The sequence below is a fragment of the Rhipicephalus sanguineus genome, chromosome 4 (genome assembly GCF_013339695.2).
Source record: "Rhipicephalus sanguineus isolate Rsan-2018 chromosome 4, BIME_Rsan_1.4, whole genome shotgun sequence".
NCBI classification, from domain to species: domain Eukaryota; kingdom Metazoa; phylum Arthropoda; class Arachnida; order Ixodida; family Ixodidae; genus Rhipicephalus; species Rhipicephalus sanguineus.
The window spans coordinates 17,136,667-17,156,919 of NC_051179.1; the positions used below are offsets into that span (position 1 = coordinate 17,136,667).

General features: G+C 47.1%; 1 protein-coding gene across 1 annotated transcript in view; it reads right to left on the bottom strand.

Moving 5' to 3' along the window:
- Positions 1-20,253, bottom strand: part of LOC119389226 (P2X purinoceptor 4) — a 37,922-nt gene that overhangs the window by 2,917 nt on the left and 14,752 nt on the right. Inside the window, exons 2-9 of the mRNA XM_049414441.1 lie at positions 13,108-13,291; positions 12,384-12,455; positions 12,235-12,319; positions 11,314-11,416; positions 10,569-10,658; positions 8,841-8,982; positions 7,549-7,679; positions 699-846 (exon numbers count right to left, since the gene is read on the bottom strand). Of these exons, the coding sequence (XP_049270398.1) occupies positions 699-846; positions 7,549-7,679; positions 8,841-8,982; positions 10,569-10,658; positions 11,314-11,416; positions 12,235-12,319; positions 12,384-12,455; positions 13,108-13,291 (955 nt within the window). The remainder of the gene's footprint in view (positions 1-698; positions 847-7,548; positions 7,680-8,840; positions 8,983-10,568; positions 10,659-11,313; positions 11,417-12,234; positions 12,320-12,383; positions 12,456-13,107; positions 13,292-20,253) is intronic.

Here is a 20,253-nt window from a genome sequence, read left to right on the forward strand (position 1 = left end):
AGAGCAGCGATGATGCCATTCCTTTTCGCTGAAAGAAAATGAATTTCCTGAAAGAGGAAGAGGTTTCATCGCTCCATGAAACGTTTACTGGTTTCAGCCCGTATTTGCGTCGCCGATGATTTAAGTTCCAGGCCAGACAGAGCTCACTAAAAGCATGACAGACTGATCTAACGTTATAGATCCCCTGCTCAGTGGTAGCCTGCTCTGCAAGGTTGGAGCACAAGGCGCGAAAGTGTCGCATAAGCTGCTTGCACCGCAGAGAACCTATACAGTGCGTGGTCGTGAGACGCGAAGGACAATTTTCACAGCAGAAGCGTAGAGGACAAATTTCATTATATAATTACGAGATTGCTGTGTTGAAGAAGAAAAACTTCGCCTCAACTGTTGCTCTGCCAGCGTGCAGCCGACAGTGACCACTATCGAAAGTGGGGCGGGGGGCTCTGCTCCTTCACTTTTTCTCAATTCGAAGGCTAGCGCCCCCCTTGACCCCCCCCCCCCCCTCCCTGTATATAAGCCTATGTATCAAGGACTTGTCAGCTGCCAGCATTCTTTGAGGCGGAGCTGTACGTGGAAATTACATACACGTGTTGTACGTACTACAGATCCCGTTCAAAAACACTGTGTTGGAGAACGTTCCAGTCATTAAGCGTCTTTGCCAACCTCAAGCCACTACTACTACTACTGCTGCTGCTACTCACCACTACGAGCAGTCCGAGTCCCGAGCCGAGAGTAACCGCTATGGGGACGATGCTCGTTCTACCCGCCTCCCCTCGCACCAGCACGACGAAGTTGATGCCGTACGCCTTGACCAAGCTTCGGGTAGTGTCGCTGTAGTACTTGGCATACCTGCACAAGGTCCGTTTGCTCGAATTCAAAGAAAGTTAGAGCTACATCTACTTTGAAGGCGGGCTAGTTTGTTAATGATTGCACCGCAAGAAAAGAATAATTTACGACAGTACCATCAGCAGGACGGCAGTGAAACAAGACCGTCCGAACCTATTGATGCATAGCTGCAATGAGGCTTAAATATGAACGCAGCCCTTGAAGCGCGTGTACCCAGTGGCATAGCCAGGGTGGGGGGTGGCGGGCACACCAGGTCCGTGGCCACCTCCCCCCCCCCCCATTTTTTTTGTTACTATGCCACAGAGAGCACAAAATGACACTCGCCTACATCTATCTGCCTGCACGGCCCCCACTTCAGATCAAGGAGGTGCCCCCCCCCCCCGAAAAAAATTTCTGCCTACGCCACTGCGTGTATCATAAGTCAGAACAGCCATTCTTGGCTTCGCCCGTCGCATCAAACGCTGAGTCATGCTACGCGAGTGCCGGACTCCTCTGGTGAAGTCGCGCCGGCTGCACCCACTTATTGTCTGCTAGACATACAACCACGGAGTCTCTTCATGCAATAAAGTTTATCATCACAGCCTCTAGGCTTTTCATTCAGCCAAAAACCACGGGAGCGCAAACAGACAAATATGCGTAGAAGACGCATTGCTTCGTTTCACCCGGCCGCACGTCTCCAAATAATGCATTGGCACAAAATGGCGCACGCTTGTAGACAAGAAAGGATTAAGAGCATGCACAGAACAGCAGATGGCACAGCAGACGACAACGCAGACGCTTAAAGGTCGAAAAGAATTCTGAACAGGTGCGGAGCGACCTCGGCGTCTCCTGACGCGTTTTCGCTTTCAGCAGTTCCATTGGATCAGCGGATTAGACAGATGGTTAAGTGTGTTCTGTTTTTTTAGATTGCTCCGCCAATTTAGAAGAGCTTCTTTTTCAGCTATTGTCCGTCATGCTGGCATAGTTATAATGCGCGAACGAATGGTGACAAAGAAATATATACGGCGCATGTCTTGTCGATATGTGTTATTGCTTTTCTGGAACATAAAGTTCATGGAAGACACTAAACTATACCTAAACTAGGAGTACAGTAAACCGGGCGAGTTGGTATTCATACGTTATGTAACAGCGCGAAAAGGACGAGAAAACCTTTCGAAGGCGCACATAAGACAGGACACAGCGCTGACTATAAACTGAAATTTTTTATTCCGGAAGCGGGTTTATAAGGGGTAGGCCGAACCTGCGCACACTTAATCGCGACACACATGATGCAAAAAATTTTTATAAACTTAAAAGATTAAAACTGGATCCCACGTGTATGTCTCTTAGTTCATTGGAAGTCTGAAAGTGCTATTTCGCTGTGATGGAGAAATAGCACTTTTAGACTTCCAGTGAACTAAGGGACTTACACGTGGGATCCAGTTTTAATCTTTTAAGTTTATAAAAATTTTTTGCATCATGTGTGTCGCGATTAAGTGTGCGCAGGTTCGGCCTACCGCTTATAAACCCGTTTCCGGAATAAAAATTTTCAGTTGATAGTCAGCGCTGTGTCCTGTCTCATGTGCACCTTAGAACGGTTTTCTCGTCCTTTCCGTGCTGTTACATAATGTGTAGCTTATCTAACGGTCGATTCCACGAAAGATCGAAAAACGGTGTATACTTGATGTTTCCGATTTTCCTGATAATTTTGTATGTTGTGCACATATGACTACACAGCACGAAATCGCAGTTCGTTTTCAAATGAAATTTTTTTTCAACCCAGAAAAATTCTGCAAGCGTCGTCGGTTGACGACGACCATTTTACGAAGAGTGCGTTTTCGTAAATTCGCAACCATGCTGGCAGCTACTGAAGCTATATATTACAAATATCTTTCTTTTTTAGCGGAAGTAGAAGTAAAGAGGAAATAGCTCTTATCATTTCATGGAATTCTGAGCAAATTATGTATTTTTAAAAATTCACGAAAAACACTGCGCTTTTGAAAATCAGTCAAATTTGGGACGCTATGGCTACTTCTGTGAACATCTTAGCTTGTTCATATTTGCAGTATGAATAGGCCTTTATGTGAATAATGAACCTCTGCATTTGTATTTCTCTGATAATTTTCAAAGTAGTAAATTTTCATGCTCGAAACACCAAAAAGACAAAAGTGCTCCTCGATTCAAAAATCTATAATAAAAAAACCCCAATCTCAATTTTCTTCAAAGTCCCCTAAAATGTTCTCAAAGGACTGCAGAATGATATTATGAAAAAACATGTTGCATCATTTTTATTAGAACAAAAGCAGAAAATGTCAAACATTGTGTTTCCAGAGCGTGGTGGCTACTGCGTAAAGGACATCTCTATAGTAACAATAAAATACAGTAACACGTCTTTTTTCTTCTCTGAGCTTCGCTAAACAACAGCAATGATCTATTGTCGGAAGGTGGGAACTGTTTTGTAAAGAAAAAAATCGTTCCAATTAAATGCATTTGCGCGATTTGCGACTTCACGCCAATTCTCAGTCCACAGTATAGGCACTTTCAGTTGTAGCCTCCTCTTCTTTCATCTATTTCAGTTGACTATAATTCATATCTTGCATGCTAAAGAACGCATTTCCTCCATGCGTCTCTTATGATGTTGTGCTGTGCCAGAATTGAGAGATTGGTATAAAAGGCAAGGTCTCTTCATGAATGGAAATTAATTTCTGGTAAGCGGTAGCCAAGAGGTTTGGTTTTTGTTGGCCCAAATCTGTACGTTGTCAAACCTCATGTGATCAATGCAGAGTTTAAAAAGAATCGATTACGTGAAGATTGGTGGGAGCAGCTCTGAACACAGACAAAACACGTTTTGTTTGCATTGCATCTGCTTTGTTTTGCATGCCCTTGTATCTTTTGAAGCAGCGCTGGCAGATCTGGTCTCCCTCTTGAATTGAGCGTGCATCCTACTTCATGACCCTCCGCAAAAGAGACTCGATCCGATATCTTCTACACAACGAAAACTCCGCTGCAGCGGAATTTCTTTTTGTGCACCATGGAGGTAGTCAGTACAAAAAACTCGGTCATGGCTATAAAGCCTACCCATAGCCACATTCAGAGCGTAGGACAGTGATCGCACCAAAGTGAAGCACAATTTGGATGCTTAACTTCTATCTCAGGTGGTGTTTGCTGACTGGCACAGCCGTGCTCTTTGCTGTCGTCTGCTCAGGCGGGCGTCTATCGCACCGCCCTTTGCACCTGTCCGCCCAACGCATGCTACTCCGGTTACACGAAGGCGTGTAGCGCGGGCCACTCGATCCGCCACACGACACCCACAGTGCGGATCCAGAGACCGGGCGGGAGAGCGACGAGCGGTGAAAAATGTATCGTGTAACCAACGCAATCGACACCCCATGCATTTTCTCGTGCAGAGCGACAAAGCCTGGCAAACCATGTGTGGCTGCTGTGCTGAGGTTGCACTGCGGTACTCGCCGTTCACCACTGTCGCCATTTGCGATTTCTCACATTCTTACAATGCATGATCGACTCAGCTGCACGAATTTCGCGTTTAGCTTCGTTGATTTTATATAAACGCATTTACTAAAAAAAATTATCCAGAGGAATGAAAATGTCCGTCCTGCCCGTCGACGAGGAATATTCGCAATGCCCATAGACTGTCGCGCCGCCAAGCGGAATTCAGGAGCGTCCTCTCGAGGAGGGTTAGTAGACGACAAAATGGCAGCACTACGCAGTCGCTCCCTTGTTCGGCTGTGCTAGCCTCAGTGTTAACGCGTTGGCAAGAAAGAAACACTACGACTTTGCATGTTCCCTGCATCAGTGAACAAACCGGGCCCTCCGTGACACGAGAAATCTGATTCGTTCTTGCGAGACGCGAAGTTTTCGTGAAAATACGTGGCAACTCGCGCTTTCAATGCTAGCCCAGAGCGTACACATACTATCAGCTTCGCGAGGCTTTCAGTAGCCACGTAGGTTAGTTAAATGTTATCGTCTGACATATTCAGTTGAAGCTCACCCTGTTTTACTTGCATATAGCATTGGTCAGTGTTTCTTGTAGTGCATGAGTCCCATAACACTGTACGCGGGAGGTTGCGCGGGCTCGCGATGTGCTCTTGTATAACTGAGCGATCTCAAGTTGGCGATACATTAAAATAGGGCCTCTATCCTTTGTCAGCAAAGCGCTGTTACGAATCGTGCGAGCGACGTTTCAATCATTCGAGGACGCGTCTGCTCGACGCCCTTCGTGGAGCGAACGCTTTCCACGCCGTCCTTCGCCAGTGTGTTGGGTTTCATGGCCACCGCTGCGCCGCTTGTTTTTGTACGTTTGTTGATAGGTGGCAGCACACTGCAAGCGATTTGCTTGTTGACCGGTCTGAGAGCAAAATATTCCCCGCGCCCAGACGTCTCTCTAATAATAAACGTGGTGACGCGGAGTGGTCGAAGTCGTTCGGCGGAAGAAATTCTTCAGATTGCTTTCAGCAGTGATGTTGAAAGAAACCATCTTGACGACGAGGACTTTTCACTGGACGTAGAAGACTGTGAAAGCACCGAGAGTGATAGCGACGATGAACGATCAGCTGCTCACTCACGAGGAGCGAGTTGCACTTCACGTCCCCTCGTGCGTTAACGTTCTTTCACGCTTGTAAGTCACTTTGATTGTATATAATGTATAATATCCTTGAACGAGGTCAAAATAAAAGCATAGTTCCTCTTGTGCGTTGCATGTATCACAATTATTGTGGATATTATGGAGCGCCGCATGCCGCCAACACGCTCGAGCTCGACTAGCGAAGCGAAATGGTTAGAGCGATGGAACGTGCAGTCACGGCCACAATCCACGCCTCTCGGCTAACTTCGACGTTGCGAAAAGCATACGTGTGCATTCTTTTCGATATTCATGTTTCGATCGTGCTGATAGAACCTGCAACGTGCGAGTGAAGTGAATTGCACACGGCTAGAGTCTCAGCATGGGTGTGACACAAGCGTTAATGAATGGGATGATAAATGCTCGTGTTCCGTTGAAGACGTAACTCCGCGATCCCGACTGCGCAAGTAATGACGACGGCGTATTATGTTTGCAAACCATCACCACGTTAAACGTGTGGTCCCGTGCTGCAGCGACGGAGCTACTCGCTGGCGAAAGCAAATCTGTCAGGCAGGTTCGGCACGTACTACCTCGGAGTGCCGTTCAGCTCACACGTCAATTCTAGTTCATGCAGTTTTATGTAGCACGCACAGGATTTCGCAAAGCATCGTTATGCACGGTAACGGAGCTGAAATATAACCTTTCACACCGCAGCAAATAATTAGGTGGCGTGTACTTAGCACTTTCCCTGGTTTGGGAAAGTATTTTGGTCTCATATCCATTTCAGCGCAGCTCATGACTTCATCCGGTGAAAGTGGCACGGGCCGTACGTCCGCACGTCCTATCTGTTCCTATGCTAACAAACGGGTTGACCCTCCTCCTGGCGCCATCTTGAAAAGCACGGCGCGCCACCTATAGTTCGTGGGCATTGCGAATAAGTGGTGTCGCAAATGCATTTAATTGGAACGATCTTTTTCTTTTCAAAACAGTTCCCACTTTCCAACAATAGATCATTACTGTTGTTTAGCGAAGCTCAGAGAAGAAAAAAGACGTGTTACTGTATTTTCTTGTTACTAGAGATGTCTTTTACGCAGTAACCACCACGCTCTGGAAACACAATGTTTGACATTTTCTGCTTTTGTTCTAATAAAAATGATGCAACATGTTTTTTCATAATATCAATCTGCAGCCCTTTGAGAACATTTTAGGGGACTTTGAACAAAATTGAGATTGGGGTTTTTTTTATTATAAATTTTTGAATCGAGGAGCACTTTTGTCTTTTTTGGTGTTTCGAGCATGAAAATTTACTACTTTGAAAATTATTAGAGATATACAAATGCAGAGGTTCATTATTCACATAAAGGCCTATTCATACTGCAAATATGAACAAGCTAAGATGTTCACAGAAGTAGCCATAGCGTCCCAAATTTGACTGATTTTCAAAAGCGCAGTGTTTTTCGTGAATTTTTAAAAATACATAATTTGCTCAGAATTCCATGAAATGATAAGAGCTATTTCCTCTTTACTTCTACTTCCGCTAAAAAAGAAAGATATTTGTAATATATAGCTTCAGTAGCTGCCAGCATGGTTGCGAATTTACGAAAACGCAGTCTTCATAAAATGGTCGTCGTCAACCGATGACGCAGAATTTTCCTGGGTTGAAAAAAATTTTTATTTGAAAACGAACTGCGATTTCGTGCTGTGCAGTCATATGTGCACAACATACAAAATTATCAGGAAAATCGGAAACATCAAGTATACACCCTTTTTTTATCTTTCGTGGAAACTACCTAACGTACCATCTACTGCTCGCATGCACCACGATTGTTCTCGCATATACATTTATTTGTTTTGCTTTCTTCTGCAATCGACAGAAAACGCGCGTTATAAATGTCAACACATGTGATCGGTGATGGCACAATTTTATAATGTTTGTTGTTTGTTTTCTAGATTAGGTTGCTGGCGCTGCGAGCACGCGAAGCGATTCGGTACTAAATGAACATTTGTTATATCATTTACATTCGCTGGTGGTTAATAAATTGCAAACGTGTTTTTTCTTTTTTTTTTAATTGGAACCTTTCCCATCCCACCAAGATGTTGTCGCCCTAAGCTCCCGGCGTCATGCATGTTTACGAGCAAGGAATGACCTGAAGTTGAAACCTTGCGCAACCCTGGCGTCCGGGTCGTCCAGCCTGAGGAAGGAGTATTCGGGAAGGCAGTGCTTGGGATCGTAGTCGAGGTCGCAGTCCCAGGTGATCATGATCTGTATCACCCCGCCCTGCAATGTGTGGCACGGAACGGTCATGGAGCAATGTCCTGCACGCCTGAGCGTGGTGACTGCATTCCGCGCAGCCGCCGGTGCCACCAAAATCGGGAACTGAACCCGCGACCTATATTTCTCGACAGGAGGATGCCGCACAGCTACTGAGCCACCGTTGCGGACGGGGCACATAATGGGAGAATCCTCGTGCACCTATCTGGGTGCAGCAAGGAAGCCTATGTGGTCCTCCACTATAAGTCCTATAGCGCCCAGCTGCAAATTTGGAAAATTTCTTCGCCGCCTTTGCATATGAAAGTTTGTTCTGATAGCTTTACATTCTCTTATAAGTTTTTTTTTCTTACGTTTTACGTTTCGTACGAAAGAAGAACGGTATATTTCATTTATATGGAACAGAATCCGCGTGCGGCTTGTCCAACGTAATATGCAGCCAAGGGCGTCCGCAGAACTTATTGCAAGGGTGTGCAAGGGGGGGGGGGAATCCAGCGCTGACAGCTTTCACTGCCATGAAATCACCGGTAACATTAATCAATAGTGTGCAACGCGCGAAATTGGTTGGAAATAGAGAAGGCCGGGACCTGAGTGTGCTAATCAAGCTATGTAGCTCATTGCTACCACATAGAAAAATATTATCCGAAACTCCAGGGAGGGGCAGCTGCTCCACCTTGCACCCCCCTCCGGACGCCCACGTATGCAGCTCTCATTAAGGTGTCCCTAAAGAAGCTAGTCAATCAGGCCACGTCAACACGACAGTGCAAGTATATATGCGCACTACAGACGCGCACGTTTGCGTACTCATGATGTGGGTGATGCAGGGAAGAGAGCACAGGTAAACGTTTTTTCTTTTATTTTTATTTGTTTATTTACTTTTTTTTGTCTAGGGACCTTAAGGACACTGTCGTTCGATAACAACGGCACAATCACGCTACAACGAGCGAGCGCTTTACCGTGCTTTGGCGCATAGATCATGCCGGCTGTGATTAATTGGAATTCGCACGATTATGACGTCAGTATGCTGATGTATGCCGTAGCATCACTTGAAAGGCCGCATCCTTGTGACGAGATATACTCGGTTTTCTTTTCCTTTTTTTTTTACGGAAACGTGCAAGTGATCTGTTCGAACGAATGCGCTCGGAATAAAAAGGAAAAAAAGAATGAAACCTTTCGCGCAATCTTGTCAAAGTCAGCGCCAGCCCGTTCGACCATGTCGCCGATGCGGAAAATCGGGCACAGAGGCGATTTCCTAGCCTCGTGAGTGCAGGACCTCAGGTACGACGCGTTCACCCGGTCTGGGATGTTCCGCCTGCGCATCCAGCAATCGGTCAAGCAGCGGCGTAGCCAGAAGGGTGGTTTGGGGGGGTTCAACCCCCCCCCCCCCCCGCTACCGTAATTGCTATATTTTGTATGTGTATATATACGTGCACACTACAAACACACGCACGAATGTAGGTACATAAAAGAGGGCGTCGGACCCCCTCCCCCACCCAGAAAAAAGTCATCGCTATGACCCTGCGGCCAAGGTGAAAGTGCATCGCGTGAACTTTCGATAAACAAAGCGCAAATGTTAGCTCCTTTTATAAGTATGGATTTTACGAGTCAGAACCGTGATGGCTATGATGCACGCCACAGTGGAGGGCTGCGGAAACCACCTGGGGTTCTTTAGCGTGCACCTAATTCTAAGTTCCAGGGCCGATCTAGCATTTCGCCTCCCTCGAAATGCAACCACCGCGGTCGGGATCGAATCCGCGACCTTCGGGTCAGCAGCCGAGCACCGTAACCACCGTTCCACCGAGGCAGACGATATGATTATGGTTGAAGAAAACGTGCACTCGCCAACTAAAATAAAACAACAGAATTGACGTTTCGGCGCCCAATACGGGTGCCTTGTTCACAATGAACGAGTGTATGGTGGTCTTTATATGCGTCGAAAGACGCAACGCGCTTGCGTATACCTCAGGGAGTGGACCCCGTGTCCGATTTATCGTGTTAGTAGTAGATTGTATGTTTTATTTTAGTTGACGAGTGTACGTTTTCATCAACAAAGATTTTTCCTCGCCAGACGAGTTTTAGTCAAACCCTATATCTTCACGATATGATTATGAGGCTGTCGTTGAAGGCTCGCCGGTGAAGAAACTCGTGACCTAATATATATATCACGCGTGTTTTGAAGTGCTCCTTTAGCACAGCCGCGAGTAATGCCGTCTGTAATCACGAGACAGTGCGAATGGCTTATCGGTCATAAGACATAATAACCCTTATCGACCACGCACTCGCATGCTACTTAATCGGAGATCCGCAAGGTCGCATTTTCGTAATATTCTGGGATGTTTTGTATCATTCGTTGCGCCGAGTAGCCGATCACGGTGAAGTGCGACAGTATAGCGGCTGCGTGCTAGCCAAGGACGAGAGACATAGACATTGTTAAAGTAAAAAGAAACTGCAGAATTATTTGGCAGGCCCTGGACTAGGTGGGAAGAACGAGACCTTAAAAAACAACGTTTCAAAGAAAACAGATCTTTTCACGAGCAACGTGCTGTCATTGCAATATTGATGTCATGGACCGTCAGCTTATAATTACGTTTGTACGGCATAAGAATTATAGTATGCGCGTAAATTGAATTCCGCGACGTTACATGCTAAAACTTAGGCATGCCCTCGTGGCGGGCTCCGAATTAATTTTAAGTGTGCACTTGCGGTTCTTCAACGAGCGCCCACAGATCAAAGTACACACTTATTTTATACTTTTTTCTACTTTGCTTCCATTGAAATGCAACCGCCGTTGCCAGGAGACAAAGTAACAGCGCGACATCTCAGCCGCTATAGGTCACCACGGGGTGTGTTTTTTTTTTTAAGTGCAAATGCGTGTTTCAGGTGAAACGATACACCCACCTCCGTATATTGAATAACGGAAACTGGACGTAGTTTTTGATGAAAACCGTAAAATCGCGAACATTGGTCAGAAGTCCTGTCCCATTCTTCCTGAAACGAGATTGAAGAGATATATGTCATTAATTAGTTTCAAAAAGCATTTCATCAAGGACACTGATGCCCGGATTAATTAGTATGTCGCGGAAAACGTAAACCACTCAAGTCATATAATAAAATATTTATCAATTTCAGATGCGCGTATGACACGTCTGTCATCTCACACCAGACGCGACAAAGTATCAAGTCCTAGCTCGTGTAACGACCCTGTCTCATATATAGTATATTTAAAAAAAAGATGCAGTGCAGGCTGCAGATGTGGTTGTCGTGACGACCTGGCCAGCACCACTTTCGATAAGCTGAATGCAGTAGCTTATTTTTCATTGCATGGGCAGATAACAACGTTGTCGTGGTTTATTCATTGAAAAAGACAAAAAAAAAATCGAGAGGCACGATTCTGGCCTAAGTTGTATAACCGGCAACTGATAGCAGCAACCGGCAGTCATTATCCGCAAGGCGTTGAGAAGAGGCAAAAAAAAAGCTTTGCTTTTATAAAATACTACAGCTCAGAGGGAGAGAGGGAAGCAGTGAAGGAAAGTGAGGGAAACTAGACTTTGTCCAGTTTACACGTGGAAAGGGGAATGAGTAGGTATAAGAGAAAGAGAGAGAGAAAGCATGAGCGCAGATGATTTGCAAGTAGGTCACCTACAGAGGAAGGACGTCCTTTTCCACGGGGCACCAGCCGTATATTTCGCAGACGTATCGGTCTTCATCTGGATACGCCGCCCTCACGCACCGTCCCGTCATAACGCCTGCGCCATGGCAACGAAGCTGTATTACGTCACAGTCACAGGAGGGCAACACAGTTCGTATACGTAACTGTTGAGTCTCAACAGCCATTACCTATAGGGCGGGGCCGTATTCTCGGCTGACTGTTTTCGAGCGTATAACTTTCAGCCGTCAAATCAGGGGCGGCAGCCCCCACAAAATTTTCCCCTCCCCCCCCCCCCCTTTTCCCCTCCAAGAGCAAACATAGTGAAAAAAAAACACCCCGAAAAAACTCGCTTCACGTGGAACTCACTATCGATTTTCCCAGGATTGTTTTTACCAAACAAACGTGCATGAGAAAAATCACTTAAAATAGCAATCGAGCAAATTATTATGAAAATTGGACCAAAATATTCCGACGATTGATCACAATGAAAGACTTGAAGTCCCGGTCATCCGAGGTATTCGTAACCGGTTCCAGACATGCAAAAGCTGACGCTGCTTATTCCTACAGCATAAATAATTCTGGCCAATTTAACCCATGAATGGTTGGATGAATACAACTTTATTAAACGTCTGGCAAGGTCTAACGCGACCAGGGCTTAGGTCTCCCACGGGTGAACGCCTAGCCTTATTGCAATGCATAAAAAATTATGCGTGGCTTTAACTGACTTAACGTTGTAAAGACCCTCCTTCGCTAGGCTGCGGACGTAGAAGAGTACAACTGCCGCGAATTTAGCACAAGACCACGAGCAACGTCAGTGTTTACGCCTCGCAATCGCTCTGATATGTAAATGCAGGGGTGAACGGCATATACATTGTCACGTGGTAGTGGTAAGTGCGCGTGGCAATATCTACGCACCGTGCCCACGCCTCAGGGAAGCGCCTTTCTTGCAAGTTGTGGTGTCGTTCTCCGATTTGCATTGCGCCTGCTTGATGTTCAGCTCCTGGAGTGCAATGGATGATATCAGCTTCGTCACAAGATCACCCGTCCTTATGTTCTATGCTTACCTCAGGACAGGCGCTGATCGTCTGATTTGGAGTCAGTATAACATTGGTCGTGATGAAAAACTGGTTCGAGTCCTGCAAGTAACGCCGAACGTTTTTGTGATTCGGGAGGTGGTTTGAGATCGAACTTTCCTGATTGACTCTAGACATGTGTTCTATTCACTCTTAAACTGAATGAACGCTTTTGGTAAAAAGCTGAAATAAACATTGTCATCATCAAATTATATATTATTATTATTATTATTATTATTATTAGTATTATTATTATTATTATTATTATTATTATTATTATTATTATTATTATTATTATTATTAGGTATTTTGTTTGCTGTTGGATTCAGTCAGCTAAAGCAAGGGAATTACATGTTATGCAGGGAGGTGCCTGCTTCCCCCCCCCCTTCCCCCCCCCCCCCCCCCCCCCGTAATCACACGATCTTGTCAAAATTTCCCCATTACCCCTCCCCTGACAGAAATCCTAGGTGCGCTATACTGACACCGGTGTCACACGGCCACTTTTGATCGCGATCAGGCCTGATCCGGATCGAATTTCTTGATCGCGATTGGCTCACTTACACAAGCTGCATAAGGCAGTCATTTACTGTTGAGAAATTTGATACCGATTGAGCTTAATCGCGATCAGCAGTGCACCGTGTGGCACAGGTGTAAGTACAATTCCGCGTGCACTATAATCTCTTAGAGAAGAATAGTAAGAGGCCGAGGTTCTCACGTGTGGCGGCACGACAATGTCCTCGCTGTCCCACACCCTGCGGTAGTGGCTCGTGTCCCCGAGGGCCGACTTGAAGGCGTCCTCGGGAAGGGAGTCCGTGGACACAGCGCCCTTCACCTTCACCGTCACCGCGCTCGTGCAAGAACTGTAGCGCTGGTAGCCTTTCTCGTACAGCAGAGCGTACCTGCACACGCAGGCCAAAGCGTTCGTTTGCCGAATGTTATCGAGTAATGGGTACGATTATCAGGAACTGTGTAGGTTCAGATTCCTTGGAGGACCTGTACTTCTGCGAAAAAAAAAAATTGCTGCTATTTGTGGGTGGCGCTTCTCGCACAACTGCTGATTGCACTTGCGTCCATCGAAACACTCCCTCACGTCCCCCACCCGCCATGGTAGCTTAGCGGCTAAGGTTTTGCGCGGCTAATGTCGAGGAAAAATACAGCGTACCTGCACCACGCAGACCAAAGCGTTCCTCAATCAATAATTATTATGTATGCCTAAAGGCAGACTTTCGAGAGAAAAAAAAATACAGCGCGCAAACGGGCGGGACGAAGAAAGGTGATGCAATACCTTTCACATAACTCGCCCAACTTTTAGTCTTGCTAATCTTGAGGACGCGGGTTCGCCTTCCGCCACGGCGGCCGCGTTTCGATCAGGGAGAAATGAAGCACCAGTGCACTTATATTTAGGTGCGCGTTGAAGAACCTCACGTGGTCAAAATTCAATAACGAACGCAAAAAAAAAAGTGAATTCCCCCAACAGTCAGTCTCACGCGAAAGCGTATAGCGTCCTGCTGAAGGCGTCTCAGAGACTCGGATCGCTCGCGAAGAGAACGACGGCGGCGTTGCAGATGTCGCACTTTGATGGCGCACAAGATGGGACCCACTGTACTAAAGCCAGTAAGATAGCCCGTGAGAGTGAGGAACATTAGTCGATTGCGCGGTGCGTACGAATGAATAAATTAGTTAAGTAATGACGAAAATGATCACACGCGCGCGAAGTACGAAATAAGATCGAAACAGAAGCAGCACCCACAGACACGACTACATAAATTTAGCTCAAAAGTTTAAAGGCGGAGGGGGAGCATAAATGCTAATGCTAAGCAGTGCAAGCGATATCACAACAAGTCCCGTGCCGTGTTAGGGGAGAGCCAATTGCTTCGAACGTGACGCTACGTGCACTTGGGCTTCATCGCTTCTTGCATCGATGAACGATTAATCGACTAAAGGTTCGCAATTATTCAATTAATCATAATCGATTTCCGCCTGTCGATTAATCGAATTAATCGATTAAAACTATTCGATTAATCGATTACGGCACCCACCCACCCCTCCCGCCCCCAACCTCGCCCCTTGGCCGGAGCGCATGACTGCGAGGCGCACTATCCTGAGACGCAGATGCCGTGCACATAGCCTCTCTTTCACTGCTTTCACTGCAGCGCATATTTCTGCGCTAGAAGAACGAGCCCGGAGCTGGTGGCGGCCATACCCCATAGAGAAAGATATGAACTCGCCCTGATCTCCGTCGCGTACGGCGTCCAACACCAAGCACTCCCCAATGCTTCAAGCCCCGGCAGGTGGCGGCTCCACCCCATCGAGGCTAAAGTCTTTAATCGAGGCAAAAATGAACTTGCCCGCTTCCACCGCCTCACAGTCTGCTGCTGCTAGTGCCTTCGCCTCCTCGCCCTTAAGCTGGTTGAGCCAGGTTGAGCGTCGCCTGAGTATACACCAGAGCACGCCTGTCTCGCACCCAGGCTGCTGGCGAGCCGAGCGGATACTCTCGCACCCAGACGCCGGGCTGACCGGGCTGCCGAGGCGCGCGCGGGCTGCACCAAGTAAACAGGGCAAAGGTACAGTGTACTAGAAGGGGGCAGTGGAACGAACGGAGCGGCTGCGCCGCATCTCGGGTGATGCTCCGACGGGCGACCGTAGCGGCGGCGCTGTAAAAAGCGTGTAATTGCGCGTTTTGAGCGCGTTTAATGCATTACTGAGCTTCAATCGGTGTCTCAACGCCTGCTACGCGCCATGGTGCATGAGTGAATATGCACGCAGGCCAAAATTGCGCCGAGATATTCCCTGTTCTTGGAGCCTGCCGATCCCCAAAGAAGGTGACAATCGGATTTTGCGCACATGCATCTAGCTGCTCACTGATTGCTGTGCGGTTTGCAAGCAGCACTTCGACCCGCGATACACTATAAGTGACTACGAACACTGACTACGAAGAAATAACGAACCATCGACGAAAGCCTGCAATTCTTCTGCCGGCAGTCTCTACGATATATACAGAGCATTGATCTCTGTATGAGCTCCAATGCGCTCGACTGTTTCATGAGTAACCTGAGTACAAATGACTCTATCTCAACATTTATATTAGTGACGGCTGAGTTCTGCCAGTTTTGCGCTGTTTATTTAATGCTGGCAGGCTATCTTGTTTCAACAGCGTGCTTCCGCGGCTACGATGCATCGGTTATGCGACCTCTGAGGGCTTAAAATACCAATAAGGCGAGCCAGGAAGCCGAGCCGAAGGCGCGTGTTCACCTCCGAGGCACAAACTTCATGCATCAGGGCTTATCTCAAGCATATTAAAATGCACAGATGTAAATATAGCCCGTCATATACGGACAGTACAGTATCCCCTCCCCACCCGGCGCCTAGCAATTAATAACAATATCCGTGCAACGCACAGGAGGACGACCGTTATTTGCACCGGTCCAGTTAACTTTGCGTTCCAATACCTTTGAGCCCTCGTAATGTCGAAGTCAGATTTACAGCGCATTTTTAAAGATACGCACCGTACACGCAGCTTCGCCAACGCGCGGTAAATGTTCGGTGTGCTTTCGGCACAATATCAGCACACAGCTTTCTGAGCACAGTTAAATTCCCTTAGAGCAGCTCAGTTACTCTGAATAAACTAGACGCCGAATCAACACCAGAAGAAAGCATCAAGACAGAAGAAATCAGAATAAGACACACCCTTTTTGTTTCCTCTGTCTCTTTCTTTTGGCGGTCGTTTGGCGTCTAGTTAACTGAGAGTAATTGTTCTAAATAACCCAGTAATGAGTTCGGCTCAATTACACTGAGATCGTGAATATTCACGGTCGGTGTCAGCCTGTTTTCATTTTTATATTTTGTGTACTTTTCAGCAGTCACTTCGGCTACAAGAACTGATTTGCAGTATCTCTCAAAGGCATATATGAAGCAAGCATCCATTAAAAGCTTTGAAGTTTCGTCCATGAAGGCTTACGACGACAATTCCTACGCTTAATAATGATAGACACGCAACGAAAGCCACATCAGTGCCGATTAGCCGGGTGCCGCCGACGCGTCCACCAATTATAACGGCCCTATCTAGCGCGCGGCGCCGCGCGCCTTCAGTACCGAGCGACTGCAGCGCCGCCGCTACGGTCGACGCGGAAGGCATCAGGCGGCGAGGCGCGTTCACGCCACTCGAGTCGACAGTTCTAGTACACTCTAGCAAAGGCCCCGGAAAGTCCCAAGTTCCAGCGATCGCCGTAGAGGGCGAAAAAATCAACCGCGGCGAGTTCCATCGATATGCGCGGAGAGTGGAGCTACTGACTCCTCTTTTAGCGGTCGGATAAGTTAGTTCGCATTTTCCGTGTTAGGGGCGCTCAACGCGGCCAAAAATTTTATTTCAGAATGTATCAGAAGATTGTTGAAAGATTAGTTACCGTGTCATTTTGCATATAGCTAGTAGGGACCAGTTTTTATGTTACTTCTAGAGTTAATACAAGAGCTTGATTGTTTGAGGACAAGTATTGAGATTACATTGACGCTCGAAAAGCAGCAGCCCATTGGCATCGATTGCGCTTCGGTCGGTTATTTCATTCAAATTGTACCGCGGTCGTTTCGTCGTTTGCTTTGATCGGCGTTACGCAGCTCCGTTTTAAATCAGTTTTGATATAGCAATGCGAGTTTGTGCGCCAAATTTTACATGCCGCTGCCACAAAGCGAACGTGTCTAAAGCCTGTGAATCACGTCAGCTGCGGCGCTTCACCGGCTGCCAGCGTGAAAATTCAATGCCAGCAAGGAGCTCGGAGACTACCTACGAAAACGGAATAACCATGCACCATGTGGGTGTGCGCACCGGTGAGTGAAAATGCACTGCTTTGCATTTGAACATAGCTTTTTTTTTTTTGCATGCGCTACGGTTTTTGTCATTTCAAGAGGTTTTACGACTCGTCCAGCTGATCGGATGCACCGCTTGTGGATTCCAATGATATTTTATAAGATTATTTACTTCGTTCTCACTTTTGCTAAAAATATCTTTACTACTAAACTTTGTAACACAGATCACAGCATAAGTTTTACCTATTTCTGCACAAATTAGTCTTCTGAGATAAATGCTCATAAGTCCAATTTTCGTAAGTTTGCAATCATACATATTACATTTGCACATACCATGTAGTTTATAGAGCTGGGCAATTACCTAACTTAGTATCCTCTAATTGAGGCTTGGTCAGACACGGTCCACTGAAGGTCACCACTAAAACAAATTCACAAATAAAGCAATGTTATTGTCGTATAAGGCGTCACTGCCGACTACGGCGCCAGGAGATGGCACGTGCTCGGCGGCCGCCTCAGCGAAGACGACGAAGAGGAAATAAAGAATGAGGAACGAATGTTTCCTTTGATGTGCCTTAATTGATATGCACGTACGACACAACATATTTTGGCGACGAGGATTTACGAGCCCATGTGCTACCGGTCTGACCTTCATCTTCGTGAGTGTTGTACGTACGCCTGTCGTCCTCTACGATGAGTGTTTCTGGACTACAACCACCGCCCCCGTTCCTGCCGTCACCTGGACACCCGGTCATCCCTTGGGAGCAATGGATACAAGCCTTCAAGAATTACATGGTTGCTTCGGGCGCCTCCGACCTACCTGCTCTTCGGCGGAAGGCGATTCTGCTCAACTGCTTGGGCTTGGAAGGACAGCGCATCTTCCAGACTCTGACGGCAACGGACGACCCGGGCCTTGCGGCTTCGAGCCCCACGGAAGGGACGTTGGCGTCTCCTAGCCCGGATGACTTCGACCGTGCCATCGCGACGCTGGAAGGTCATTTCAGGAGCAAGGTGAACGTCACTACTGCGCGTCACCGGTTTCGTCGACGTACACAAGCCCCAGGTGAGACTGCGGCGGATTACATCACCGCTCTGAGAAGTTTGGTAGGAGCGTGCGATTTTGGTGACTTGGCGGACGACATGATACGCGACCAGCTGATAGAGAAAACGACCAGCGAGTATTTACGTGAACGCCTTCTGCTGGAAGAGTCCCTAACGCTTTCAAGGGCCCTTACTATTGCAAAACAGCATGATCAGGCGACAAGTGAAGCCAGAGAACTGTCCCGAAAGGAATTACAAGTTCATCGTGTTAAAAATAATTCAAAGGAGAGAGAGAAGCATTGTAGCACGTGCACATGCTATAAGACGCAAAGTCAAAGTCAACGATCCTTCAAAGAGCAGGAATGCTATCGTTGTGGTTCGGCGGAGCACCTTGCAAATAGCCCTCAGTGCAAGGCCAAGACACATAAGTGTCGAAAATGTGAGAAAATTGGCCATTTGGAAAAGGTGTGCAAGTCGCTACGAAAGTGCGCGAAAAATGTTCAGCATGTCGCGGAAGATAGCGATACAGCTGACCCAGACGATCACTTAAGTGTGTGTCAAATCTGGAGCCGAAAGAAAGGAATTTACGCAGTATTAGAAATTGAGGGAATTTCTGTGTCATTCTTGATAGACACTGGATCATCGGTTTCCATTCTGGCTGAGGACCTTTACAAACGTCACTTTTCTAAAGTGTATCCTCTGACATCTACGTCCGTTCAGCTTCTCGATTATTCCAAGTCCGCCATTCCAATTCAAGGATGTTTCATTGCTGCGGCCTCATTCCATGGTCGATGCACTTCTATCTTATTGTACGTTGTGCCTGGAGGAACAACCATTCTTGGATTAGATGGCATCGCGGCTCTGGACATGAAGATTCAGGGGTCACCGCTTAAGTGTCTTCTGATGACGCAAGAAACTCCTGTGTTGCCTGAAGAGTTACGTTTCGAATTCGAGCACCTATTTTCAAAAGAGCTCGGAACTGTTAAAGGCTTCTGTCACAAGGTCAAAGTTCGCGCGTCTGTTCAACCAGTGGCCAGCAAGCTGAGACGGCTGCCACTTGTCATTCGCGAGCAAGTCTCGGCAGAAATACAAAAATTAGAAGCCCAGGGCATCATTGAGCGCGTCGACTCGTCAGAGTGGGTGTCACCCATTGTGGTAGCTAGGAAAAAGGATGGCTCGATTCGCATGTGCGTTGACCTACGGGAGCCAAACAAAGCTGTGGTAGTGGACAGTTTTCCTTTGCCACAAACTGAAGAACTACTGAACAGCTTGGCTGGGGCGCAGCGATTCTCAAAGCTCGACTTAGCTTCTGCGTACCACCAGTTACCACTCAGTCCAGAGAGCCGTGACCTTACTACCTTCATAACTCATGACGGACTCTTTCGCTTCAAAAGGGTTTGCTTCGGACTAGCATCGGCGCCCTCAGCATTTCAAAAGATGATGCATTTGATCCTAAAAGGGTGCAAATGCGTCTTATTTTACATTGACGACATCATCGTGTATGGACGCACCCGCGAGGATCATCTGGGCAATTTGCGCGCTGTTTTGAAACGGCTCTCTGATGCGGGCCTCAGGTTGAACCACAAGTGTGTTTTTGACGTCGCAGAGCTGACTTTTCTTGGTCATGTTGTCAGCGCTAGAGGGTTATTCCCACTTATGTCATCCATTGAGGCGATAACCAAGGCACCCTCACCTAAAAACATCAACGAACTTCGTTCGATGCTGGGACTTGCAGGTTTCTACTCCAAGTTCATCCCCCATTTTTCTGACGTTGTGGAGCCAATGCGGTCCTTGCTTCGAGGAAATGCACCTTTCGTTTGGACTGCGGCAGCACAAGGCAGTTTGGAGCGACTGAAAGCTCTTCTAACATCTTGCGAGGTTCTTCATCTTTTCGATCCTCACTTACCGGTGTACGTCACGACTGATGCCTCAGGATATGGATTAGGTGCGGTACTTCAGCAAGATAACGGAACCTCACTGCAAACTGTCGCGTTCGCCTCGCGTACCCTGCAGCCACATGAAC